At 44.0% G+C, this 27,201-nt stretch overlaps 1 protein-coding gene across 8 annotated transcripts; it reads right to left on the minus strand.

The window, feature by feature from the left end:
* Window positions 1–1,013: 1,013 nt before the first annotated feature.
* DCTD (dCMP deaminase) lies at window positions 1,014–26,595 on the minus strand. Of its 8 annotated transcripts, XM_081045742.1 has the most exons (7): window positions 26,146–26,253; window positions 24,416–24,530; window positions 23,868–24,003; window positions 12,603–12,713; window positions 5,250–5,366; window positions 3,795–3,891; window positions 1,014–2,443 (listed from the first exon to the last, which is right to left on the minus strand). In XM_081045742.1, the coding sequence occupies exons 2-7, from the start codon at window positions 24,521–24,523 to the stop codon at window positions 2,365–2,367; spliced, it is 648 nt and encodes a 215-aa protein (XP_080901868.1). In that variant the 5' UTR covers window positions 24,524–24,530; window positions 26,146–26,253; the 3' UTR covers window positions 1,014–2,364. The 8 variants fall into 8 exon arrangements, with proteins under 8 accessions (XP_080901868.1, XP_080901870.1, XP_080901871.1 ...); XM_081045744.1 differs by lacking the exon at window positions 12,603–12,713; XM_081045745.1 differs by lacking the exon at window positions 12,603–12,713 and having other exon boundaries at window positions 25,836–26,175.
* Window positions 26,596–27,201: the final 606 nt, after the last annotated feature.

Raw genomic sequence — 27,201 nt, forward strand, 5'->3', positions numbered from 1 at the left:
TCCTCTCAGATAGTCTTCCTTCACCACAATGATCTCATGCCGCCTGTAATGCAGAAGACTGCTCAAAACCCCTTCCTTCTGAAATGCTCTGCCCGAAGGCAACATCTCAAAGCAAACCTCTAGACACTGGAACACTGATATCTGCAGAAGTCTCTGGACAGGAAGATGCCACTACTCCTACAGTGAGTGACGCCAGAAACTGAGACATAATTACTTAGACTCCAGTCACCAAGAATCAAGTTCAACAACACAGTGTCTACGTGGAGGCCTCATACACCTGCACTGAGAGCATTGCCTCCACATAAACAACCCAACCACAGACTGCCTGTGAATAGATGTACTTCCTTCTTAGCAAGGATCCTTCCTGCTAACCTCCTCCCAAAAGGAAAAAGAACAAGACTTTCTCCACTAAAACTCAGGGTCACAAAATGCGACAAAATATAAGATAGTGTCAAATTGAACACATTAAGATGCACTGCTGGCTTATGAGCCCCTGGATATATTTACAAATGTGACCTAATGAAAATTACACACTCCTTGCTAACAGGGCTCACAACTCAGAATTTGCAGCCACATAAAAATCAAATGTATATTCTATCTATAAGTATCTTCATTGATTTCTTTCTTCTACATACCTTTTGTTTTATGCATTTTGGAGCAAACAGAGGAGGGCAAAGGGTGTGGAGAAGGTTAAGAGAGAAAACATTGAGGAGACAAGAGAGATTTAGGAAGACAATAAGACGGGAGAGCAGCAGGAGAAGCCAGAATTGGAGCCTGAAGTATCACAGGAGTGAGGAGGCCTAGGACCTGGCAGATGGCCATCCCTGAGACCAGGAGCAGGCACACAGGAGGGAGAGGTAAGAGAACCTTTCCTAACATCATCAGTCTAGGCCATAAAGAAGTGCCATCCATCAGGCCTGGGGAAAGCACACAGCATCAGTGTCTCCAATTGATCTCTGAGCATTAAAACATATGTGATGTGCTTCACAGACCATACAGAAATGACAGAAACAGAGAGTTAAGCATATAATTATAATATAAATATGAACATACTTTGCTGGGTTAGATTTTAATAAGATTTTAATAATATTGGGAAGCGGCCAAATTACAAAATGCCCCAGAATATGGAGTACAAAACCTCAGAGACAAAATAAAAACTCATAAAAATATAAGAGCATTTTAAAACAGTAATTATCTTTAGGATAAAGAAACCATTTTTTCAAAGGTATGTACGGAGCATGTTTAATAAAAATTAAACGACATAAAAGAGACGGTGCACAGCCACACATTCCCCAAGTTGCAGCGATCAGGAAGGTGACACCTGTGAAGGAAGGCACGTGACCAGGAGCACAGATGAGCTCCCATCACCAATACAGCTGGAATAAACCGCCTCGAGGTGGGCTGAATGTCCTCACATTTCACTTACAGGGTAGGAACTAATTTACGCCCCCATTGGGGAGTGGCTGCGGAGATAAACCGTGTTGGCACGTGGAGGAATGACAACACGTTTCCGAGCGCCAGAAGTGGTGCCTGGCCCACCCTCCCATCCACCATTCCCAGCGCACAGCAGGGCGTGGTCTTGGGGGCCATCTCCTCTGGGGAACAACCCATTATTCAGATAAATGAATGGGAGAGCTCCGTAGGACCCACAAACCAAAAGTAAGAGGCAAAACCAACAGGGGTCCCCACACCCAAAGGGACAATAGGCCACCACCCTGTGGGTAGCAGGACAGCAGAAGCTGAGAAAGTATCCAGAGCTCATTTAAACCCATTGGCGGTCAGAACAGATGTGCCATCTTCTCTAGGTTTGTTGGGAGAGTGGGTGGGTAGGGGTTTCCCTCAACTCTCTAAAGCAAATACTTAAATACTACTGTCATGTGGGTCTTTTCCCCCACTCCCCCCCAAGGACACTACATGTTATGCTTCATTTGGGCCAGATGTTCAAATCAGTGTGTCTGCTCATCCTGCTAGGAACACAACAATTATTTATTTGTCCTTCCAGCCTTCCAGCACATGTGGCGGCGTGGAGCAGCTGTGAGATGCACTGGGTGACGTAGAGCTGACGCCCTTTCTGCAGAGCCACCAGCATCCCAGCAAACGGGGACACAAAAGGGAAAGGCACCCCACTCCAGCCCTTTGTGACCCCACTCCAGCCCTTTTAAACCCTAAATCAATAGCTTAAACAGATGCAGATTCCATGTGATAGGAGGGGGAGTCAGGAAGATTTGAGGCTTTATATTCTTTAGATGTCTACTTTTGCTGCACTGGCTATTAAAAAGTTATGTGTAACTTCAAGATGAAAGGCATTAGCAGCTCCTTAGAAGAGGATAATCTCAGTCTTCTGGAGATTTAATGAGATGTAACTCACTGAAGCTTCTGACTCGGCCTGCTGTTAATTGAATCAAAGTCAATGACAATCTTGCTGCACTTCGGCGTGAATTTCCTAAATGTAAGAAACAAAATATATAATGATATTATTCAGTGAGTAGTTAAAGCAATTTGTTTACTTTGGTTCAACCTACATTTTCTGTGGGGAGGAAAATTTTTCCTAGGATTCACTTGATAGTTTATCCTATAGGAGCCAATTACAGTGCACCATACGGAGAGAAACACAGCCCAGAAAAGACTAAGACCAAAGAAGATGCATGGGGCGGTCTGATTTGGAGATTCTTCAGCTAGCTGAGTTCATGAGTTATCGGGGAGTCAAAGAATTTCTAACAAGTTAGCTACACACCATGACACCCGATGACTAGTTTTCCCACCAGATTTAGCTTATTTTCTAGGAAATTTCTGTTTCCAGTGTGGAATCACTCTAAACAAAAAAAAAAAAAAAAAAAAAAAGAGTAAATTTTCTTCTGCCTCTTGTACATAGCAAAAAAACAACTAGGTTTAGTGACGAGTCATTTTTAAAATCACGTTCTAAAAAAATGCAGAAGTAAAATAAACCCACTATTTTTTTTTACTCATTAATGTACCCTCTAAAATAGTTAAAAAGAAATTATTTGGATACTAAACATATTCTTCTAAAATTCAGTAAAGAGTAAATATCTAATTATTATTATGTAAGTAATTTAGATTTCGTGTCTCACAAGGCACAACAGAATCAAGACCTATAACCTATATCCCTAATGATGACAAGAGGCCAGGTATGTCACTATTTATAAGGGCCCACAGCTGACCACGAAACTGTAAAGGAATTGTTTTGAAAGCTTTCAGAGTCTCAAAAGAAGTTTCCACCATGAATGAAAGGTGGTTGAGCCTACTTGCAAGTAAAACATACTTCCCAATTTTGCCTAGCAAAGATAATCATAAAAATCTAAATGACTTCAAATTTCAATTTAAAATGTTGCTGTAAAAAGAATTCCCGGTGTTTCAAACATGGCAGGTTACTTTCATCCTAAATTTTCTATGCCGGAGTTGTTACACTTGCAAAATTTACAAAGGTTTAATGTTAATATTATACAACTTCTGAATTTTTAAAAATGTCTCGCTACTAGCATAATTAGTCCAACCCTTGGAAGGCTACTAATATTAAAATGTGATCACTAAAAAAAAAAAAAAAAAAAAAAAAAAAAAGTGTGATCACTAAACAGATTGTCTTCAAATACTTCTGTCACTGCTCTTAAAAATCTATGCCTAAAATAACTCTTTGATTCTTAGCCTATCTCATTGAAAAAGATGCTTCCAAGTGTGCAAGTCAGGCAGCAAAGGTAGAAATTAAAGACCAGACCAGGTCAGATCTGTTTCTCCATCAGGCTTTCATTCCACCTTTCCCCCAAGTTCTTCCTACTTACCTAAACGTGACCCCAGCCATATCAAACAGAAGCCTCGCAGCTGTTGTCTCCTCACTATCATGGTACTTATCAGACATGAAAATAACTTCTTTGATACCTTAAAAGGCAACAAAGGAAGAAGCCCCATTAGTATACACACACAGCAATACTGCAGAAGCAGCCGGAGCCCTGGCAGCACTTTTTGCCAGTGCGTTTGCACACAATGTCCAGTTACTGAACTATATCGCTGCTGGTCTCGAATACAGCAGTGGATGGATTATATTTAATCTGCCCTCCAGTCTTTATGGATTTTTTTTTTTAACGGACGCAAAGTGAAAACATGTCAAGTCGTCAAGCCTTGATCCAATTAACGAATTTTTTTGACTTCAGGCAATCAAATATTCTTTATTCACAGGGCAACTACTCTTAACTCAAGAGGCGAACGGAGTGGATGGAGAGGGCTGGCAAAGTCAGACAGACGTGCTCCCGAGCTTCCAAGAATGGCTGCACAGACCAACTCAAGGCAGCACCGTGGACAGCAGATCCATTTTCTTTGGCTGTCTCATCAGGCAGTGCTGACTCGAGGGCCAAGAAACTGGAGGGCACTCGATACACCATCCTGCTCTCCACCAGCCTCTGAAGGAACAGCAGGAAGATGGCCTCACAGGGCACCTGCTGTTCTTCCCACATGCCTGCCACCACCTCCATGCTTAAGGACGGCCAAGGAAAATTTCTGAAGGACCTCGCACCACCAGCGAGGGAGCCCACGCTACTCCTAAATGGAGACTTTTGATTCTGATAACCACCAGTCCTATTCTGCTCAGAGATCCCTGGGCTCGTGATAAACAGCCCTTTTAAATCGCACATCTGGCTAACACGATAAGTCTTTAAATCTCACGCCGAGAGTTTTATGGAGATAAAGTACAGCTGAATCTTAGATGTGACAATTTGAAAAAGGTGAAATATTCAAATTACTATGGCACAGATTTACGGTAAGGAAAACTTAAAGTAGTACCGTTGGCGTCTTATGACACTGTTGTGCAAAGGTATGTTTAGGTCCTCACATATCTACCATATATTAGATACAAATTAAAATTTCACATACAGAGTCCCAGGTGACCTTGTTTCTGACAGAAATTCATTTCTCTCCCTCCCCCCTAATCTATGCACAATATGTCAGAGAACAGTAAACTGACAGTAATTATATGCAAAGCCTGTGTTGTTTTTTGGCAGCTTGCAGTTTAAGAAGTTGCAAACTAAATTAAAAACATGCTAAGAATCACAGAGGATGCAATTAGTCTTAGAATACCTGGCACCATTCAAAAACAAAACACGGGAAATATCTTGCAAAGTTGATAGTGCAATTAATTTAGATCTAAAATAAACAATGGCAATTTAAGATCAAACACATCTGCAATGAGCTACCGATGAGCAGGCAGCGATGCAAATGAGACAAACGAAACGGCCGGTTCCTACCTGCCTGGATGATGAGCTTAGCACATTCGTTACATGGGAACAAGGCCACGTACATAGTACAGCCTTTCACGTCAGACGAGTTTTTGTTCATGATGGCATTCAGTTCGGCATGGCACACTGCAGGTGTGAACCGGAAAAAAGGAAAAACTTAGATTGCAGCTCATGAAGAATTGACTAATAGTGTTGAAGCATTCCATTCTCCCTCTGAAATAACATATAATAGACTCGATTTAAAAAAAAAAAAAAAACCTGATTAGAAATAGAAAGTACTGAGAATACCAAATGAGGGCCATGTGGTTTGACAGGTTGGCAATTAGCAGCAAAAATGGTTCACCGCAGCAGCCCTGTGTCTGTAAGCACCTAGAGCAGCCAGAAGGGGCCAAGGTCAAGTATGTTCACCCACCCTAAGCAGAACAATAGCTCTCCATTCCACAAGACCCTGGGGTATGGAACTGCCCACATAAAAGGGCCCATTTGTGTGTTGCTATGCACAAGCAGGGATATTCACTGCTGGAGCTAGTAAGAGGGCAGGGAGCAATTTTAAGAGAAAGAGAAACAAGAAGTGAAGCGGAGCATTTCTACCCCGAGGGATTTGCTTTACCTCCTGGTTCTCAGCCCACATACTCATACACACAAGCAAGATGCCAGTGGATAACCAGTAGTTTGTCTTTATGGAAAAAACATTCATCCACTTAATGGCAATGGAAAGTCAAGTTCTCGCTATACTGGCTTATTCCACCACAGATCCCCATACGGTGATTCGAGGTCCTCCAGAGACTTGCCTGCATTCAAGGTTAAAGGGAGCACCCTCCTCACCCGCCCGCACCTGTCAAAGCCCACCCATCTTCCCAGGCCATTTGGCTGGATGTCCCCACCACCTAACCCACAGGGGGCTTCTCTCAAGGGACGAGTCATACTCACCACGGCAACTTAGTTTGGAATCCCCCACCTGTTTTGCGAGGTCACTGTCTGCTATCTTATATTACGATGTCATTATAATCTCCTTGTGGCAGTGATTCACAAACCTGTCTACATGTTGCAATCCCCCGGGCAGCTTCCAAATTACCAATGTCTGTGTCCCACATTTGGAGCTGCGATGGTCTGGAGTGTGGCCTGGGCTTGGAAATTTTTAAAAGGTTCCCCCACATGATTCTAACATGTAGACACGATTAGGAAACAGTGCCTTACAAAATCCTCTGGTATCCCCTAGGTGACTTAACACACATTATGCACACAAGTGCTAGAATACACGCTTGTTGAACAAATTAATGACTATCTGGCCATGGTCCAAATCACACAATCTCCTAGAATTATAAATATGGGGCCTTCAAAGGTCTCCCCCACGCTCTTCAACCCACCAACCAGCCTTCTACATGTAACACCTTCCTCTGGGAGTGTTAAGGCCTAATCTCGTGGCCCTCCCACATTTCGGCCATGAAGTCGTCCCTCAATGAGCCTTTATGGAGTGCAATTGCGGCTCAGACAGGATACGTACCCTGGCCCACCTTCCTCTCGAGGCTTCCCGCTTTCAGGGGGAAGAGCGTGTGTGTGTGTGTGTGTGTGTGTGTGTGTGTGTGTGTGTGTGTGTGTGTGTGTGTGTCTGTGTGTGTGTGTGTGTCTGTGTGTGTGTGTCTGTGTGTGTGTGTCCCGCTGCGGCTCGACAATGCTGCAGGCAGAAAGCTGACGTAGGGCCCTCCCAGGAAATGTTGGGGAGTGCTCATTTTAGTCAATGAAGACCACAATTTAGGACGTCTTAGTTGTGTGTGGAAATGAACGGTCTCTGGCTTTGTAAGAAAATCTAAAGAAAAAAAGCGTCATCAGATCACAGCCCATCAGAGGACAAATGCCACGGGCGAGAGGGACCTGGGCCAGCTCTCTGAGCCCCACTGGCCTATAACCCCTGAGGGGGTTCGAGGACAGAAAAGAGGCGAGAAAGACTCTGATGCTCAGTGGCTGTGAGGGTGCTGGCCTTGCAGAGGACCCTTTGGCCCCATGTCCTTCCCTGATGACCAGGATGCTCGCAAACTGGGATTAACACAGCTCTGTGTTAACAACAATTAGATGTAATTATTTCTTCTATTTCCCCCCTGAGGGCAGACACCAGTCTTCTAGGTTCTTTGTAACTTCCCCAGAGTCTAATTCGATGCCACGAACATAATAGGTGTTAAATATTTATCGAACGAATAAAGGAGGAAATGCACATTCCAATTATTGATGGCGATAGGAAAAAGTCCTCCTATCTTCAAATATCAAAACTATGCTTTCGCATCTAATAAATATTTTTTGATAGTGTTGGTATTAATATGTAGAATTACAGAGTTTCTGAATCTGTTAGGATACCTATTATGTTGTCCTCTTTCGAATCTCCAAAAAGGGTCACATTGACTGCAACTATCTTCCTCTAACTCATCCTAGGCAGTTGGGGCAAAATTTAACATTGTATGTCTAGATTCATTAATGAAAATTACCATAGGAAACAGAGTCTCTTGGACAGCATCCAACACCCCTGTATAAAGGGTGTATCATTTTATAAAAAGAATACACAGGACCATAAACAGACTTCCTTTCTCTTAATTACAAAAGTCACAAGATGAAAAATACAAAGCTTCTTGTTAGAGGTAACATGAATAGCTGAGCGTCAAGCACACGTGAGGCTCTTTAAAGGGAATAATTCACAATCCACAACGCCACGTACTCAAAACCAGACAAGATAAAAACAGAACTCAAGTGTTCCATCCACACTTGATTTCTCTGATTCATCCCTAACCTCTTTAACTTCAGGCATGACAAACATCCACTCCCGCCTCCCCCAGGGAGAGCCCTGTCTCAACGACACTGGCTTCCCTGGTCTGCTCCTACAGGGTTGTAGGGAGAAACCCCACCCAGGGCAGCACCTGACACCTCATTCTGGCCCTGCATACCTTGTAACTCCCCATGTGCTGTCTGTCCAGATCCTGAAGTCTGAAAGGCGTCACCTTTCTGGTCTGGCACTGGCCTCTAAGGTCCACGATATCCACAGCCACTGTGGCGCTGACCCTCGGCTTCCCCTCTGACCCTCAGCTTCCCTTCCAAAAGCACAATGTGTTTCTCTTCAGGACTCATCCATCAGGAGGCACTCCTCAGTCAGGCCTCAGGACTCAGGACCCTACACTGTCCTCACATAGGAGACTCGGCAGAACGACTTGGCAACTGTCCATTTGATTTATTTAATGTAGGTCAATCAGAATGGAATTTGGGGACTAATTTACCTGGAATGGCCATCTAAACTGATCAAATAACAGGTAACTGCCAAATCTGCTTCAGGCCACAAAGAGCCCTGGGGAGCAAACACGCCTGGCCTGTAATGGCTTTGCTCTGGGCCCTGGCTGACCTGACTACAGGCTAAGCATACCCACCACCCTTGTATTCTCCACCTGCAGGGCAAGTATAGAAGAGCTTTGCAACAGGAGTCAGCCCTGGGGTTCAAGGTCCAGTTCTGCCACTTAAAGCTGTGTGACCCACAACAAGGTACTAAGTGCCTTTTAGGTTTCCAGGAATAACACTGGCTCTCAGAAAGTGCATTTCCAACTAAATAAATAAAAGCAATTTTAAAAATACCAAGTATCCAATTTTTAGCTTTTTCCTAATGTATCCACCTTCCTTCCTCTATCCTCTAGAACAGCTGATCTTCTCCAAGGCAGGCTCCCAACCGAAAAACATGAGTCTCTTCTCCCACTGCCAAGAGCAAGGCCCGGCTCTCAGCCCAGCTCTCATGCAGGCCGGGCTATTTCTGATGGCGCTGACTTCTCTCTACTCCATTTTTCTTCTCCTTTACACATGCATATTTAGTCTCCATTCTGAAGAAGCCATCTTTTCAGCATTTTAGATCTCTTTCTTTCTTTCTTTCAAGGTGAAATCATACCGTCTACAACTGCTACTCTAACTTTTTAAATAACCGTCTCTTGACGTTGTAATGCATATAAAACCTCTAGTTGTCTCTAAAGCAATACTGTGGGTCATGAAATCAGTTTAGTGAGTTATAAACAGATGTTTTTTTTTTCTTTTTGAATACATGGATGAAAAGAGAAGGGATGCGATCAGAATGCACTCCACATGGCAAGATGAGATACTGCTCCTAAAAACTGTTCCCTGTGTGTGTGTGTGTGTGTGTGTGTGTGTGTGTGTGTGTGAAAGAAATTCAGAAAGAAGCTGTTTGCTGAGTTGCCATATTAAAACATTTAAGAAACACTACTCTATGGAAACCCGCTGACCTCTGTAATCTGCTAGTAATGTTTACAAACATTTTTTTTAATGGCCCTGATTTGTAGCATCTGCCCATTTCTGTGCTGAAAACACTCCCACATGGCCTATTTCAAGCTCCCAACATGACACGGATTTGGAGAGAGATGCGCACATCTGTTTGGGTGAACTGGTAAGAGCCAGTTCCGTCACACCACTGGATGGCCTTGTCTTGGCCTAAATCCAAAGTCTCATGTGGCTGCAGGGATCAGCCGGCTCCTCTGGCCCGATTAGTGACTGCCCCCCCATTCTACACTGTCTCAGGAACGCCAGCCCCTTTGTGGTCTCCTGTTTTCTGTGGGTCCTTTTCCTTCTCTTGCCTTCCTGGGCACTTCCCAAGGTTCAATCCTGCTCTTATTCTCCAGCAGTCACTGACTTAAACAACTCATCCATTCCTAGATTCTCAGATAGCAGATCTAGTTGTAAACCCTAAACCTACATTTCTAATCCCCATGTCCCATCTTCTCAGGACTCTTCGCTTAGTGGTCTGAGGCTTCTCTGTAACTTTTCTCACTATAATAAACATTCCACTATCTGACAGCAAGAAGTTAAAGAATAAATTTATCTTTTTGCAGTGCTAGCATTTTTATTGTGTTGCCTCAGGAAAAATGCTGTAAGAGCCACAAACATATGAGTGCAAAACCAACCAAGGAGGATAGTTCTCATCGAGATCTTGAGATGAGCATACTTTTTACATTCTTAGTAGGAATAAGGACCAAGTATCCCGAAGGTAGAGTGGTTAGGAAGTACTTATAAGATAGCTAAATTGTCCCAGAAAAGGACAAATTTTCCAACTATTTACCTACTCATCTATGGCTAAGCAATAAGCAAAAGAACTCTCCAAATACTACAAGTATATTCGATAAGCACAAAGAGTAACACAAAACCCTTCAGTTATTTTCAACATTGTTTAAAAAGAAAAGAATCAAAAGCTAAAAATATCAGATTAACACTTAAAAAGTTCTCCATTGCCAGAAGGAGAACCTCTGTTTCAGGTAATTATAAGACAATTCATATGCTTTGGTCTTTTTTTTTTCTTTTCTATTACTAACTGTCAGAATTCAGAACTGCATTAACCTTGGACCATGGAGAAGAGACTGTATAATTAGAAAACTGTATTTTTCAAATTCCCTCTTACTCAGGCTTGATTAATCCTTACTGTCTCATGTAGGCGGTTCTCTCCAAGTTTGACAAATTAACAGGATATATTCCATCCTTGGTTAGATTTAGATTTAAGACATTCAACATTTTATAAATTTGACTTTCATCTCATTTGCTTTAAGACTAATACAATATCTATTTTAGACAGTAGTATTATTAAGGTTACTTTAACAGGTTTAAAAAAAAAACCTTCAATAATGCTAAACAAATGCTAATTGCTGAACACATCATTTAGCAGCAATAGTATGACTCTGCCCTCAACTGATTTTCATGTGCTACCAGCACATAATGGGAAATACTGGGACCGGATAAAATTTGGAGTCAGGAAAACTAAGCTTCTATTCAAGTTAAAGAAACTCTCCAGATTGTTCAAAAATCCTCATATTTAGAGGTACAGAACTTTACTTGATGAACATTACTTCCTGAGGCCTGAAGGGTATTCTGCCAAGGCTGAGCTGAAAAGTGTGGAGTCTGGGGTGGCAGCTTTGTTGCGGTCAGGTTAGAGGGCCAGTCGTGGAGCACCTGTTGCCACTTTGCCCAGACCTGTACCACCTTCTGCCAACATATTCCATGCTGTATCGTACAAGCCTCAGAATGTCTCTGGGGAAACGCGCCTTTGCCCCTGACTGATGACCGTGAAGGTTCTCGGGCTGTGCAGCCACCCACATTCAAAGCACAGACAGTTCGGCTCACTGACAAGACAGAGGTCAGGACCCAAGAGCCAAGAATCGTCTGCTCACGGCCTTCTGGAATAAAAAGGTGGGAAGCTTCACCCTGCAATTAACAATTGACATGAAATGGGTACCCAAGTTCAAGGTTGACCTGTGCATTTTTAAAAATAACTCAATGTTAATTTTTGTAAGATATTCCACTGCTATTCTGATGACAAAGCTTTTTGTCATTACTTCTTGAAATATAGGTCTAAGTGTTTTCACTTCTGGGGTCCTAGAAGTATGAGTCACTAAATCCGGGCACATCTCTCCCTTGGGACACGGACACGCCCTCCCCTGCTCTCGATGCCCCAAATGCCCCACAGACGCTTCCAATGGTGGGTGGTGGAGGGTATGCATTCATTCCTCTAAAAGATCCATTTAGGGAACTGTTTCACTGTTCCTGAAGCCAAAATGGAATTTCAACTACTTATTTCTTAATTATTGAAAGATATCCTGACAGGGCCTCATATATCACTGCCAGACTCCAAAGTACCTATTCTTCAAGTCAATAATTTAACAATAGGGTAGTCACTATATTTAAGTCCCTCTTACCTACCACCACCCCTAGAACCCTCCTAGAGATTATAAAATGTTCATTATTATGTTTACCCCAAAATACAAATCAAACATTTCTAAAATTTGGTCCCAAACAATATCATTCCTCCACCTTATCTTCCCTCCGCGAAGTGTCCATATCTGTAAAGTAGCAATGGGATTCATTATCAGGGTTTTCAAAGGATTTGAGATAAAGGTGGCATAGGGGAGAGGCAGAAGCACCTACAGTTGCTCCAACGGTTATAACAGTTCTCTAAGGAAACCCCAACCAAACAGGCCCGACCAGGCACTTCCTGTTCTCAGCCTCTGTTCCCCACCCCTCAGCTCCAGAGCCCCTGTTCACAGTCTCCCCGTCCTGAGAAGTTCTTGGTGTGCACCAAAGCCTACTCCACTGTTATGGCTTCCCAGACAGAGCTCGGCCCATACCCTGCCCCTTCCTCGGCCAGAGAAGCACCCTTTGTACTGGGCTGCAGCAGGGAGAGAAGAGTGTTTACAACTAGAGCCGTTTCCCATAGATGTGCAGTGGTAAGACCTGGTTGCAATATGACCCTGCCCAGGCAGATCCCTCAAAGGACGGATGGCAGAGGCAGGCAGGAGATGCCCATGCACGGAAACAACCAGAGTGCTAAGCGAAGGCTACAAGTACCTCCAAAGAAGGGCCTTGGAAGAGGCAAAGTGTTGCAAAAATCCAGGAAAAACGGGGTTAAGTGCACTGTTTGTAGGTAAACTGAACTGAATCTGCAAGTAAATATTGTTTCTGTAAAAAAAAAAAATGTATTTGGATTACAAAAGGCTTTTCAGAACAAAGGGGGTCTAAACTCTGGGACCCGCCCACAAGAGGGTTCAAGTCCCAGCCTCACTCAACTACAAATAGGAGAAATAACATCCTCCCTGCCTCCTATCTCCTGGGGTTACAATGAGGAGCACACGAGGAACGAATGTGGTAGGGAAAAGCTTTATGAACTAGAAAGAATTCTGCGCAGGAATCATTGTTACCAACAGTCAGACCGGGGCTTGTTTTCTGAGAAAGAACAGCCGCACCCCAGGGGGTCCTGGGGGAATCAGCAGCCAGGGACAGGGTCTTCCTGACCAGAGGTGACAGCACATCTGCCCCTCCTGAGCCGCAACCATTCCACAAACTGTGCTTAGCAACAGACACTGTGCCCCCTCTACCCCAATCCACGCACAGTCGGTGGCCTTTCTGTTCAGAAGAGAACATAACTGGACCCACAACCTTTGGGCATTTAGGGTCACACAATTCCAGTGGAGAGACATTTATTATTGCAGACATTTATTATTACAGATAAGTTTACGTGTGAAAATATAAACAGATAATAGTGATAAAGCAGAGGAAGCCAGCCCTGTGCCTCGAAAATGTCTAGAGTCCGGAATGTTACTACCTTGTGCCCAGAGAGGAGGTCTTTGCTAGAAGAAAGTGACAGCAGAAAGGAATTCTGGCTGGATCCGGGATCTGAAGATGAGCCGCTTATTCAAAAGGCAGCCAAATCCTCCAGGCTCCAATTAGTACAGCCCCAACTCCAAGGGCACCCCACCTGCTAATAGCCCCGGCCCCATGGACCACGGCAGGTTAACATCCCATCTCCACTCCTGGAACCACGCCTCTGGGGCTTGTCCGAATGGGCCCAGTTCTCGGAGCCATCCCACGGCTCTGCCTTTCCCTGTGTTTCCTCGCTATATGTCCCCTCGGCCACCCCCTCACACATTCTGCCTCCCCTACCTGGTACTTCTATGACCTTAGGATCTTGTGAGCCTCAGCCTCCTGGCCCGTGAAATGGAGAATGAGACCTGCTGAGACATGCGTCTGAGAACCATCGTGAAGACTAACATCTGTGAAGATGGACCTGACAAATGCTGGTGCTCCCTAACCTCTCCTGCTGGCCACCCACCTGACACCAGTCAACCCTGAGCTGCTCAACTCAGGGGATGGGAGAGAGCAGACATTTCTTTTTCTCTCTCCCCTGCTCTAGTCCCCACCCCCTGCCCCCTTCCTTGCTGCCTATTGCTCAGGCTGGCTGGCAGCAACTCACGGCACCCAGGGGAGCCACTTAGCCCCAATGGTAGTGCTTAGGGCTAAAGAGATTTCTGACTGAGATTCCATTATTGATAATAAAGCCCCCAGAACTCTAATTACACTGCTTCCCTATGCACTAAGGGCAAACAATCAGGTCAGAAGGAGGAGGACATGGAAATGCTGCATTTCATCGATGGGTGAGCCGTGCCCAACTCCCTTCTACTGCTCATGTGAAATACCTTTGATGCCTAAAATGTAGTAAAGAACACGAATAGAAACAGAACACCAATCATGGTTTGACAGCTTTGTAATGCAAATCTATACTATAAAGATTCAAAGCTTCCCTCTTGTGTTAATAGCTTTTAAAGGGTAAACTGGAACTGAGCAGTGAGCACTGGACTAGGAGTCAGGATGTGTGTGTTCTAATTAATTCCAGCTCTACGAGGCACGCCCCAGGCAACTCACTAATCCTGATTCAGTGGGTAGAAAATGGAGCTTAACTGACCTAACTCAGGATTCTGATATGAGATAGAGCTCCTGATACTGCCCTACATTCCTGGGACATTTCTCCAGCAGGCCTTCTCCACTGCACACAACAATCTTTTCTTCCTTTCTCCCCAGTGTCCAAACCTGCTCATGCTCCTCACTCCTCTTTCAGCTGACAACAACCTTGCCTTACCCTTCACTGAAATGCTGTAATTGATCATACGTATCCCGACCTGCGACGCTATGAACCTTTGTGTCTGCTGTCATCGCCCCCTCTTCATGTTCTTCTGGCTACTAATCAATGTGCCTCTTTTCCCCATTTTGTACATCAGTCTCTCTCTCCCTATTCCCATCAGCAAATGTGTGCTGCAAAAACAAAGAAAGAAAGAAACAAAAAAAGATTCTCTCCTCCTACAGACAATATAAACCTGCTCTTAGCCCAATCTCCCATTCTAGCGATGACCCTATTGTTCTGCTCTCTTCACAAACATCTCAAAACCATGACTACGAGGTATGACAATTAAGTTCACGCACTTATCCTAGAAAAAGTGCTACATACCTCACTGCTGAATATCACTATGGTCACCTTTGAAGTACTCCCCTTGGGAAGCTATGCACCAATGGCAGCGCCTAGTCCACTCTTCAAAGCAATTTTGGAACTGTTTTTCTGGAATGGCCATCAGAGCTGTCATCGTATTACCCTTGATGTCCTGAATGGCATCAAAATGTCTTCCTTTCAATATTTCCTTTTCTTCGGGTAAAGAAACAAGTCATTGGGTGCCAGATCAGGTGAGTAGGGAGGGTGTCCAATACAGTTATTTGTTTGTTGGCTAAAAACTCCCTCACAGACAGTGCCGTGTGAGCTGGTGCATTGTCATGATGCAAGAGCCATGAATTGTTGGCAAAAAGTTCAGGTCATCTAACTTTTTCACGCAGCCTTTTCAGCAGTTCCAAATAGTAAACTCGGTTAACTGTCCACTTGGTACAAATTCATGATGAATGATCCCTCTGTAATCAAAATAGGTTGGCAGTATCGTTGCAACAAGTTTGTGAACTTAATTGTCCAGTATCCTATATATGCCGTTCCTACTTCCTCACCTTTTGTTCCTCCTTCTACGGCTCCTATTTGCCTTCCAACCCTGCCACCCCATGGAAGCTGCTCTTTGAAACATTAAGTGACCTCCTTAACCCCCAGGGATGGGTTTCAATCCCCTTAGATATCTCAGCAGCCTTTGACATAGCTGACTGCTCCTTCCTTTTTTTTTTTTACAACACTGACCTGTGTTCCATGATATCCTGCTGCTTCTTTGCAGGCCCTTCCTCCTCCAGCCAACCTCTCTCAATGTTGCAGTTCTCAGGGATCAGGCCAGGGTCAGCCTTTTCCTTTCTCCTTAGATCACCTCATCCATTTCCATGGCACTGATGTCACCCAAATGCCAAGCATGCAGATACTGATATCTCCAACCTAAATATCTCCCTGCATTCATATACCCAACCTGACTACCTGACACCTTTCCTGGGAGCTCCTACTGACATCTCAAACTTTAGGAGCCCAAATCTTCCTTCATCTTTCCCCAAACCTAGGTGCTTAAGCTGGAACTGTTCGGGGGAAACCAGTCTCCCTCTTCCAACCGGTATCACCTAGCCCTCTTGATGCTGTCTCCAAAACATACCCTACATTCACCCTTCCTCTCCACCTCCAGCACTCCCACCCCACTAAATCCGCACCCCCCGCCCCGACCCAGTCTGTGGCTATCAACTCATAGATGGTCTCTCTGTTTCCATTCTTCCCTCCAACCCATTTCCCACGCAAAACCAACATCATCTTTTAAATCCAAACTCCTTACCCTATAGGCCCTCAACCTCACCTTACTACTCTAACGTCACCCACTAAATTTGAGCCAAATTCTTTCCCTCCACGCATTCCAAATACCTTCCTGCCTGAGGGCCTTCACCCAAGCACTCTCTCTGCAAGGAATGTACTTTCCCATGCTCTTCATATCCCCAAACATTGATGACCCCATCTTTACCTGATGAGACCCATCTAAGCCTTCAGAGCTCAGCTTAAAAGTCACCTCCTCAGAACAGAATAGTAGTCAATAACATCTGTTTATTTCATTAGTGTCGACCTCCTCCACTTCAGTCTGCACACTCCTTGAAAAGCGGGACATTGGAAGTTTACCACTGCCACGTGCCTGGCCCAGAATACAGATATTAGATACCCTGTAAGGATTTCCTGAGTGAATGAATGGCGACAGGTGAACGTACCCTGGAAAATGTGATGCATTATAAAATTAGTTATAATTTTTCAAAAGGAAGCAAGATGATCGGAGAACTCCCCCATTACCAACAGACGACTCAAATGGATAAAAGAATAGATGATGACTCATTAGTATTTATTTCAATTCCTAAAAAGTTATAACTCACTCACTGAGGAAAAAACGACAATGAGGAATTCTGCTTCCCTCTTTCACCTAAATTCAAAATTAATGGCATTTTGAGCAAAGTCTTTTAATTGCAGAATTAAAAAATTCATGCTCAGTTATCACACTCAATATTTTAAATTTACTATGGCATCTATCATTTGAAAGAAGCACAGAGATAAAATTTACACCTCCACTAATTGACTAGTACCTACCCTCCCGGCTGCTGAACAGAGAGAAGAGTGAGCTCCCACACATTCTAACTCCCTTGCTTTCACTAATATTTTCCATTTATCACAGGATTTACTTATTTCCATTTATTCCTAATATCAGGCAAGCATCCATGTTCCAACAAACATTGGCACATTGACTGGTTTACAAAAGGATCTCAAAACTCCTTTCCATTTGGTTTTAGAATAACCTTTTATCCCGAAAGAGTTCTAAGTGCGCCTCCTCTAGTCATGTATTTTCTTGTACTTAGACATGGGTGTTTTTCTTCATCGCTGTACTCCAAACTTTTTTCATCCAATGTCTTCTAACCTCTGTGTCTATGGGGTAACTTACACTCTTCAAATGCCCCTCCTGCTTGTGCATAAGTCTCTCTGGTTTATATTCATGTTAGAACTGGAGCAGATTTGAACCTTTAAGGAGGGAGGGAATGAAGCCTGTTTCCGTTCATTTGTTCACAGGCACAGGTGCATAGTCTCTGTGTCACTGCCACCGACAGCTTTTTACAGCTCTGTACTTTCACCAGTAGAAACAGTACCCTCATCCAACGCAATCAAAGCTATACTGTTTAATTTTTATTTAGCATTCTAGAACTGGAAGAGTCCTCAGTGGTCATTTATTTCATAAATCTATTGAAAAATAAATGTTAAGTCATGTACCTAACAGTCCCACGATCCCTGGATATAAACGCCAGATCTAGAACGCAGGTTCTGGATGGCCAGTGCATGATCGTTTCACTTGAATCTGATAATTGCTGTTTGAAACAATTGTGGGGCTTCTCTTAGCTGATACACATATTAAAGACATGTATACTCCCATCCAAATAGAAAACAAACGTCCTAAGAAGTAAAAGTAAAACACAATATAAATACTATCTGCAAAAATCCCTACGAACCAGGTTTTAGTTCATATTTCTGGAGCAAATAGTATTATATATTTTATTTTAATACCAATATTAACAAAGCTTATGAAAGAGAGATTCTTTTAAAAAACAAACAAACAAACAAACAAAAACCTCAAAATAAAATAAAACTAGGAATTTAGGCCAATTTTAGAGGTCAGTCAAAATTGGCATAAGGGCCATAGACAAAATCAGAATAAAGACCATGAGGGTCATCGGTGTCACATGCTCCCTGCACCAAGCTCCACGGTGTCCCAGAGTATTGAAACAGAGACTTAGCAGACTTAAAGAATGAAAGAAGTTATACTTATCATTAGGAATATCCTTTTGCATTCAGATAATCGATGTGCCCACGTATTTACCACAATCTAAAATAAGGTGTGCGTGTCCCTGAAGTGTTATTGAGGTTATTAATTTTTCAACAAAAACTTTTCTTTTGAGAGATAGGACAGAGACTAATTTCAGCCACTTCTGGTCATCAACGTGGGGGTCGCTAACCTTGAATTATTTTAAGCTTTATTACAAACTTCCATGAGGTAAACTTACTTTTTAAAAAATGAAGACAAACATGTGCCTTTTCATGGTAGATCTGATCCCAGACGTGAGCAGTTCAGCTTTTCCTGCATCTGCTCATCAGAACAGGGAGGTGTTACCATACATCCTTTGTACATATTCATAGTGAAATAAGAATATCTAGCTCTTCAAAAATAATTAACCCTCAAACTATAGATTAAAATACATAGATAAGAATCAAGTAAATTAACCAAAAAAAAAAATCACTGTTTATTCTTTTCTGAAAACTTTTTATAAAGAATTATACCTGCAAGTGAATTTTTTTTTTGGGGGGGAAGGTAGCCTCATACATAAGCTATTGTGTTTCCGTTTATCTAGAACATCACACAATGAAATCTGAGTGTGCGTCTTGATTTATAAAAACCATCTACTTTATTTCTTTCCTGTAAACTCGCTCAAAGGTTTTCCATTGATTATACTAGTTGTTTTGTACAAAAGTCCATCATTAGACCTACTGTCAGGCCACAACTACGAGATGGCCAGGCAGGGGAGGAGTGGTGGGAAGCTATAAGTGAAATTAGAATTCTGCAGGAAAAGACACAGTAAGTCATCAAATCCATGGATCTGCCTAACAAAACCAGAGGGCATTCAATTTCAACGGGCTGAAGGAACAAATTTGATCTTAATTACTAAGAAGCTCTTACAAGTTGTAAAGAAGTCACAGCTTAAGAAGGATCAGACTCCTAACTTCTTGATAAATTAGTTTCTCAAGACTAACCTTTTGGATGCCAAAGAAATACATCACATGCATGGCAGTCAGGAAAATGTCAGTGTTCAAGGGGGTAAGGTAAATGGCTAAGTAATCACTAAAATGACATCTATGCATGCTTAACAATATGCTAAATCTAAAAGATAAAGATTAAATTTAAATATAAAATTTAAAGGAGCACTGCCACACACTGGCAAAACTGTTTAAAATTGCCATGCTGAACTCTCGCCTTAATTAATTCCAGCACTTTCTTTCCTTCCTAGCATTTTATCCTTTTCAGAGTATTTCTGCAGAAATATGAACCGACTCTGGAAACAGCCTCATGTCTCCATTTCTGCCCGATGCATCCAGCGTGTGGATACCACCCACTTTTGGGACATTAAGACTATAGTCCCTTCCATGATGAAGTGTGATGCAACAGGCAAAGCAATCCTGGATTCCTGAATGACTGGGGCAGAAGAGGAGGCCAAGCTGAGGCATGCTTACCCACAAATCCCTTCACCAACAAGAACAGCACAGCAGGAAAACACATGCAACTTGATGAGTGTAGCAAGCGCTGTTAAAATTGTGAAGTTGAACAATGCTCTCGAGGATGAAAGAAGTTGATTCTACTCCAACTCTCTGGTCTGTACACTATATCATCAAAATTGGTTACAAAAAACCAAGGAAAGAGTAATATCTGAATTACCAGGAGTATTTTACCTCCATTTTATAAAATTGGTATTTTGATTAAATGTGCTTCACTGTGATGAATTTCACAGAGGAAGGAACTAAAAATGTCAGCTGAATACTTCATCCTGGGTTTAACAACCACCTCCTCATAAAAATAAAAATCTTCCAAGGTTTTTTCTTTTATAGTAAATTAGATAAATCTGCTACTTCCTGGTTTTTTTAATTGTCGTTCATGTGAAAAGGTGTCACTGTTAATAGCTCTGACTTCTTCCTGCCAATTAATGTTACTGACATCACACTATCTTTTGGATTTTTCAGGAAAGGGATGAGATAAAAAGCAGTTCCTTTGGCAGGGGAATTTTCATTTTCCGTATTAATACTACATTATAATCAAATAGTTTCATAAGTTTTGATCCTAAGGCTGGAAGAACAAAAACAGCCTTTAAAAATGCCTCTCCAGAGACACAGCCGGGAAACGCTCCATCTTCCTATTATGTTACAAGTATTCAGTCTCCCTCCTTTCCACAAAGTGTCAATCAAGACTAATGACTTCCAAACTTACAGCATTAATAAGGAAAATTAAGTTATATATGTTGTTGGTAAACTCAAACTTGCACAAGTCCCATTTAGAGCTCCCCCTTGGAGAAACGTGAAAGCCAGCCATGTAAATGGCTTTCTGCCTCATGCTAGGTGCAGGCCACCACGGCCAGCGCTTGCCCACTGGGGAGTGACTTCATCTAAGCCTCTGTTCGCTCCAGTGCACAGTGAGAAGAGAAGAGCTGGTCCACCGTGCTAGGATCTAGGCAACGTTTCAGAAAAGCTGAATGCCTGTGCCCTCATGAGATAGAGTGGGGAACCAAAGAGCACTGACCTCGGACGTAGGAGATGTCACCTACCTATGCAGCATTACAGAAATTAGTTGATGTTTAGGGGGGGGGGGGCCTTTGATTCCCCATCCGTAAAAGAAATAGGTAAAATTGGATCCTGCGGGCACAGAATCCAGGGCACTACTGAGACTCTGGCAAGCGGCCCAGCATGGGCCACTGACAGGGTCTCAACATCATGTCCAGCACATAACACACTTTTTGTAAACACACAAAAATGCCGTTTGAGCAAGTCCAGATTAATGCAAAGCATTACTGATATCAAGTAACTTTTTGTCATCACACGAATTTTCTGACTCAAAGATACTAACAGTTTAACTAGCCTTATGTAGGGGTCCTGGAAGTTTTCTTGACATTTAAAAGAGGGTCCCCTGTATATTCAAAAGAATGAGGAGTCGTTGGTCTAGAGCGTCAGATAATCGCTAAAGCTCCTTTACAGGGATTAATCCATAATCTATCCTTCCTAATAGAGCAGCTCAGCCACCGTTAATGTCAGTGACAAAAGAAAGGGTTAAGCCTATCCAATTCCAGACACTAGCATTTATTTTATTAATTTTTGAAGTCTTAAAATGAAGCAAATAGAATTTGCATTTCAGTCGGTTATCACCAAATATTTCTATTTCATCCAAGGCTATCTCCACATTTATTACTCTGTGGCCCGAAATCCCTTGAAAAGACAATACTGAGTGCACAGTTTATTCGCCAGTCATCGTTATTCAGACTGAAAGCCCATCTGTATGTGTATTATGATGGCAGTAATACTAAGTGCCTTTTAAAAATCATTTAATACCTTCTACGACTTTTACGGTACATCAAATTACAAGCTTACTCGCGTGAAAGAAAATTGTCTACATTCTAACACAGCTACATGTAAAATGAATAATTGATGAATGAGGGCAAAGAGCTTTGAAAACCTAGAGGTATCATACGGATAGTAAAAAATAATGCAGACAGACAACCAGTGCCCAGAAACTCAGCAACTATTCAATAAAAAACAATCAGTGAAGTTGGACAAATGCCTGAGTGGGTGTGTGTGTGTTTTTTGTGTTTTTTTTTAATTCCTTTTGGAAAGGAGCTTTAAAAGGTATTCTCCCTCATTTGGACAAAAGGCAGTGTCTCAGAACAAACAAAATCAGCTACTAGAGAGGTTCCGAAACACTGGGAAGTTGGGGAGATTGCAAATGTGCTACAAAGCCTCTAGCTTCTAGGTCACTGCCACTAATCTGCCTGGGGCTCACAGGTCCCGCTGGGTGGGCCACTCACTAACCAATGAGGACCTCGCTATACTGGTCCAACCACTGGCAACCAGCCTCAGTGCCATAGACTGACACCTCCTACGAATTCCTTCATATGGGATTTCAGCACAAGGACTGATATTTCACTGTCTTGACTCCGTGAGTAACGACTGTGGCAATCATATATTTCAGTATAGATCCTGAACACATCAGTGTAGACCCTTTCGCTTCTGCCATTTTTATATGAGACACTGAACTATACTGTGAAAAATTACCTTTGAATGTACCCACAAACAAGTAATCATTTCCCTTCTTTCTTACCATAGAAAAGCTTAGAGAATCAAAGTCAGGATGACAAAAAGTTTCTAAAATATGTTAGCACATTTTTCATTTCACCCACTCCAATCAGCTAGAAAGTAGAGGCTGAGAAGACAGTTTTACACCCAGGTAGAATCCTACTCTTCCAGCTCCTATAAGGGGTAAAGTTAAATGGACTCATCTGACTATTAAATTCCCTTAATCACTAAACTTTGTTTTATTCTCTGAAAATCCTGAGTGCTTTGTAGTTCTCCACGCCCACATTCCTCAATTCCTTCTCCACCTCCAGGCATCTTTTTTCTTTTTCTTTCCAAAACAGAGCAGTTGCCCAGAGTAGTTTAAAAACCAAAAAAACAAAAAAACACTTCCAGGGTTTATTTAACATGATTAAGGTCCAGGAACATTAGTAATATATATATAAATTACGCTAAAAGTAGAGTTGGAATTCTTCATGAGAAAAACCCAGAGGAAAACCTACTAGGAAAGAGTCAACAGAGCAGAACGATCTTACATCACTCCTTGAACCATGTTTCCTGAAGGCACAATCTCTCCCATTTGGATGGCCTTAATCTACTTGACTTCCACCAGAGCTGGTCTATTTACTTCCAGACATAAATACAAGCCCTAACATTAAGAAAAATTAGCAACCAGCATATGCAGCCCAATTTGCCTCTTTTATGGCATTAGTCACAAATTCTCCCAGGGCATTAAAGGAAAAGTGAAGCTATGGCTTGTCCCTCCCAGATTATCTCTGAAGTGATTCTTCCTGGGGCTTAGATAGGAAACAAATTATAAAAGGCACCCTACTCTAATTTAAAGATGAAAACCAGAGCTGACCCAACCAAAAGTGTTCAGTCCCACACATCTGGCTTATGGTCTGACCACAACTGACTCTGGGACTGCAGAGCACGCGGGAACAGGAAGAGACTACTGCATCATCTGTTTCCTGATGTCTAACTCACAGTTTGTTTCCTGCTTCCCAGAGATGAGCTTGAGCCAGATTTCCTGGGTAGATAGAGGGGCTGAATGAACCCTGCTTCTCATCAGAGCAAAGTCCCAGCCAGTACTTGGTTAGCTGGCTCTGCCTCCAAGGAGCAAAGAAACAACCTGCACAGCTATCATACGCATTCCTCAGCCAGGAGAGGTGGCCCTCTGCAGGGAAGCCTGCCGTCAATGCTGGTGTTGAACAGCCTGCCAGGTCACCCATCGCAATCAATAGAGCCCTGGACCTCAGGGACAGGCTGTGTGACCACCACCACGATGTTTCCATTCATTGGCTCTCTTTGGAATTTAAGGGATGGGAACAGAAAAATCCTAATTCAATAGGATTTATTTTCTTTCCAGCTGCTGCTAAGTGAAAAGGGAGACGGCACTTTCTGACCAATTATAACATTTAAACACTCACCGGGGCTATGCCACTATGCAGAATGGAACACAAAGCCTGACCTACCATACGGGTATTTAGTATCCAGCTTTCTCTCCGCTGTCCTACTCCAAGGCAAGAGGTCATCGCTGCACCCATTTGGCATTCCATTGTATCCAATCCCGACAATCTTGTTCTCTGCATTCACAATGCAGGCTCCAACCTACAGGGAAATATACCCAAAGGCCTGGTGACTTCGAGTAGCTGGTCTGCCACTGGAGAGGCAGCATATGAAACCAGAGGCCTGCAGACCTCCAAAATGGGCCTCTACTCTTAGCTTCTGGAGATGCTAAGAGCTCTGTCTCCTTGCTTGTTTTCAGTGGCAGTTCCCACAAGTCAAAGAAAAGAGCACTCCTGGCCCCAGAGAGGGTACAAGAGGCAGTGAACGATGGCACATGACAATTTAACTCTCTCATAGGAAAATGTAAGCATGTGGAATGCAGCACAAAAGACAGCAGCTTTATTCAGCCTTTGAAAACTGACACGTATAAACCCAGTCTCTCCCTTTTGTAATTTGCTCACTTACAGGTATCTCTGTGTCTGTGAGGGTCCAAATGCTCTCCTATAAAACTCACCTGGGAGTTTGGATCTTTGCTTCTCTGTGCTGATAAGAAGGCTACTGCCATGAAATACTCGGGCCATTCCAAATAGTCCTCCCGTTTTTTGCAAGGAATTTCACTCATGATGGATCTACAAGGAAAACATGACAAAACAGCAGTGGAGAAAAGCTGGTAAATCTGGTAAATCTGCATTCCAGTTCAAACCAACCACATTTAAACTTTGCATCTCCAAACTCAGACACCTTCAGTTACATTTATAAATCAGAAATCACAGAACATGGACCCCAGACAGTTTCGGGCCTTAAGAAACAATTTAGGAAATTAAGGTACTATTTCAGAAGTTTAAGCTTGGCACATAGAGCTTCACATTTCCAAATAGTACATCCATTTACTGCTTTGTCATAGGATTTTTGTTGTTTTTAATACAAGCGCTTGCCCTACAAATTCTCAGCCTTCACCTCTCTCTTATAAAATGGAGCCAGCACAAGAGGGAAGGGGAAAGGAAAACATTTATTGATCACCTAATATATTTCAGATACTGTTAAAGGTTAGACACAGCACCGTACTCAAACCTCATTCCTAGCTAAGGTAGATAGTAACATCTCAGAGACTCCAAACACTTAGGTAACTCCCCCTAAATCACACAGGATTATATCCATGCCAGTCTAACTCAGTTTGGAGCTGTCCCAACTGTGACATTAACCAGAAAATTAGTCCCTTTCAGTTCGTCTTAGTTTCCCCAAATGGGACCGTTACCAACGCTGAGTACTGAATCAAATGAAGAGAGGCTATGAAAAGTGTCACGTTTTAGTAACATGAGCTTTATGCATGGGCAGGCACAAGCTGTTGCTACAACAGGGAGGGCCCCTGAAGGGGACCTAAAACTTCCAGTAAAGTGGGTCCTTTCAAGGACAAGGAAGACGACACAAGGTGTAGGTAGGTATCACTGAGAAGTCTCCAGAAAGCCTCAACGTTTGAGCTAAAGTATTTCCCCGCACTTCTAGTTGGGAAGCTTATGCCAATGTGCAGAGCAGCGCTGCTCAAGGCTGGGATGCAGTGAACTGGTGGGTATTGGAAACCAGGGTCACCCACTGATTATGTGGCCCAAATCCTGAGACGCCTGTAAACCCTCTTAACTCAAGCGATGCAGCATTGGAACCTGGCTAAAGGGCTCGCACCATCATGATTGCAGTAGGGTGCCAGGTACGTGCCCACTACACAGGAGCTGGGGAAGGGAAGGAGAAGCAGGAAAGGAACTTATCCTCCACCGGGCGCCTTCCCAAGTCTGGTTCAACGCTCATTGGTGCCCCAAACCCAGCTGCAGAAAGAGAGGAGGGACAACTAATCGGGGGGTACACCTAGTCACCGGCCGGGACAGAACCCGAGCTCCTCCCACCCCCTTCAATTCCGATCCCGGGACGAAATCACGCATTACCACCGCACACGCGAAGGCAAGAGGTGACTGCCACTTTCAGAGTCGCACATCTACTCTCTCTTCCCGGCTTCCCGAAGCGGGGAAAGCCTCTCGGAGGCCGCACTGCCCGCCACGGAGTTAGCCGAGCACTTCCGACCCCGCATTCGCGTGCCGAACGGGTTTAACCGAGGAGGGGCCAGGCTCCGGCTTCCCCGCCCCCAGCCCCGCCGCGAGCCCGGCGCCCCGCACCCCGCGCTCGGGCCGCTCCACGTGGCGCGCGGCCGCGGACCCGCACGCTCGGCCCCCCCACCGTCCGGTCCCGCTCCGCGACCTGCAGGCCGGCGCTGGTCCCCGCCGCGCCGAGGGGAGGAAGTCGGGGAAGAGGCGGGGCCGCCGCGTGGCCGGAAGGTAGTCCCGGCCCGGGCGGTCACGCGCTCTGGGGACGGGGCCGGGGCCCCGGGTCACGCGCTCTGGGGCCGGGGCCGGGGTCCCGGGTCACGCGCTCTGGGGCCGGGGCCGGGCCGGGCCGGGCCGGGCGGGGTTGCCCGGCTTCCTCGCCCCAGTCGTACAGTGAGCTGGCTCGGCCTGCGATCTGGCCGGCGGCCTCTGGTTTTGCCCCCTGACTTTGCCCTGGTTCGCGCAGGGGCACCCGCGAACCTTCCCCGAGGCCGCCTCGCCACCCTGGTCCTGAGATCCCGGAGCCTCCGCCCGCGTGCGTGGACCCCGGTGTGGGCGCCGGCCGCTCCAAGCCTCTGACTTCATAACTGGCCTTTTTCAGATCTCTGAACCTGAGGGTTGGGTGGTTCCTGTTGATGGTGAGGGTTTTTTTCCCCCACCTGAATCTACCGTCAACTACTTACAGCTCTTGCTACAATTATACACATATCACGTGAATAAAAAACGACCCGAAAGAATCTAATGCAATGAAACTGACAGGGGCAGGAAATGAGGAGACGTGGCTTTGTCCTCTGGAAAGGGCCTGCTGTGTCCTCGAGGGAAATATTGACCAGTGGCAGCTTCACAGGGTCGGATAGGGACGCTCTCTGCCTCCAGGCACAAATGCCTGGAAACTACATTTGCATTTGTGCTTTGCATGGCCAGTTTACTGGTTCTACTCAAATTTTGTGGACGGGCCTGAGTAGTGTGCTAAAGCCTGCTACCCCTGCCCAACTCCCAGCACTAATCCACACACCCCTCTTTGGTATTCCCCATTAAGGTTGCCGGCTATAAAATTGTGCATATTTTGTTACAATTTTTTTAAAAATTAGAAAAACATGTCACAGGTCAAAAGCAAAGGCCTTCAGTGACATTTCTAAAGTTATATGTCCCAAGGAACTAAATCTGATTTTCTTGAACCTCATTATTCAGACGTCTAGCTTCTAAGTCT

Source organism: Rhinolophus hipposideros, assembly GCF_964194185.1.
Source record: "Rhinolophus hipposideros genome assembly, chromosome: 4".
Lineage (NCBI taxonomy): Eukaryota > Metazoa > Chordata > Mammalia > Chiroptera > Rhinolophidae > Rhinolophus > Rhinolophus hipposideros.

What these genes read in the sequence shown, in the direction of transcription:
- DCTD (XM_081045741.1), bottom strand. Translation starts at nt 24,592, where the DNA reads ATGCAGATTTACCAGATTTACCAGCTTTTCTCCACTGCTGTTTTGTCA. An exon ending in GGATACTAAATACCCGTATG is followed by an intron (nt 12,714 to 23,867) that starts GTAGGTCAGGCT and finishes TTTTTTTTACAG; the next exon opens with AAACAATATTTACTTGCAGA. An exon ending in TAAGCTCATCATCCAGGCAG is followed by an intron (nt 3,892 to 5,249) that starts GTAGGAACCGGC and finishes TTGCCTTTTAAG; the next exon opens with GTATCAAAGAAGTTATTTTC.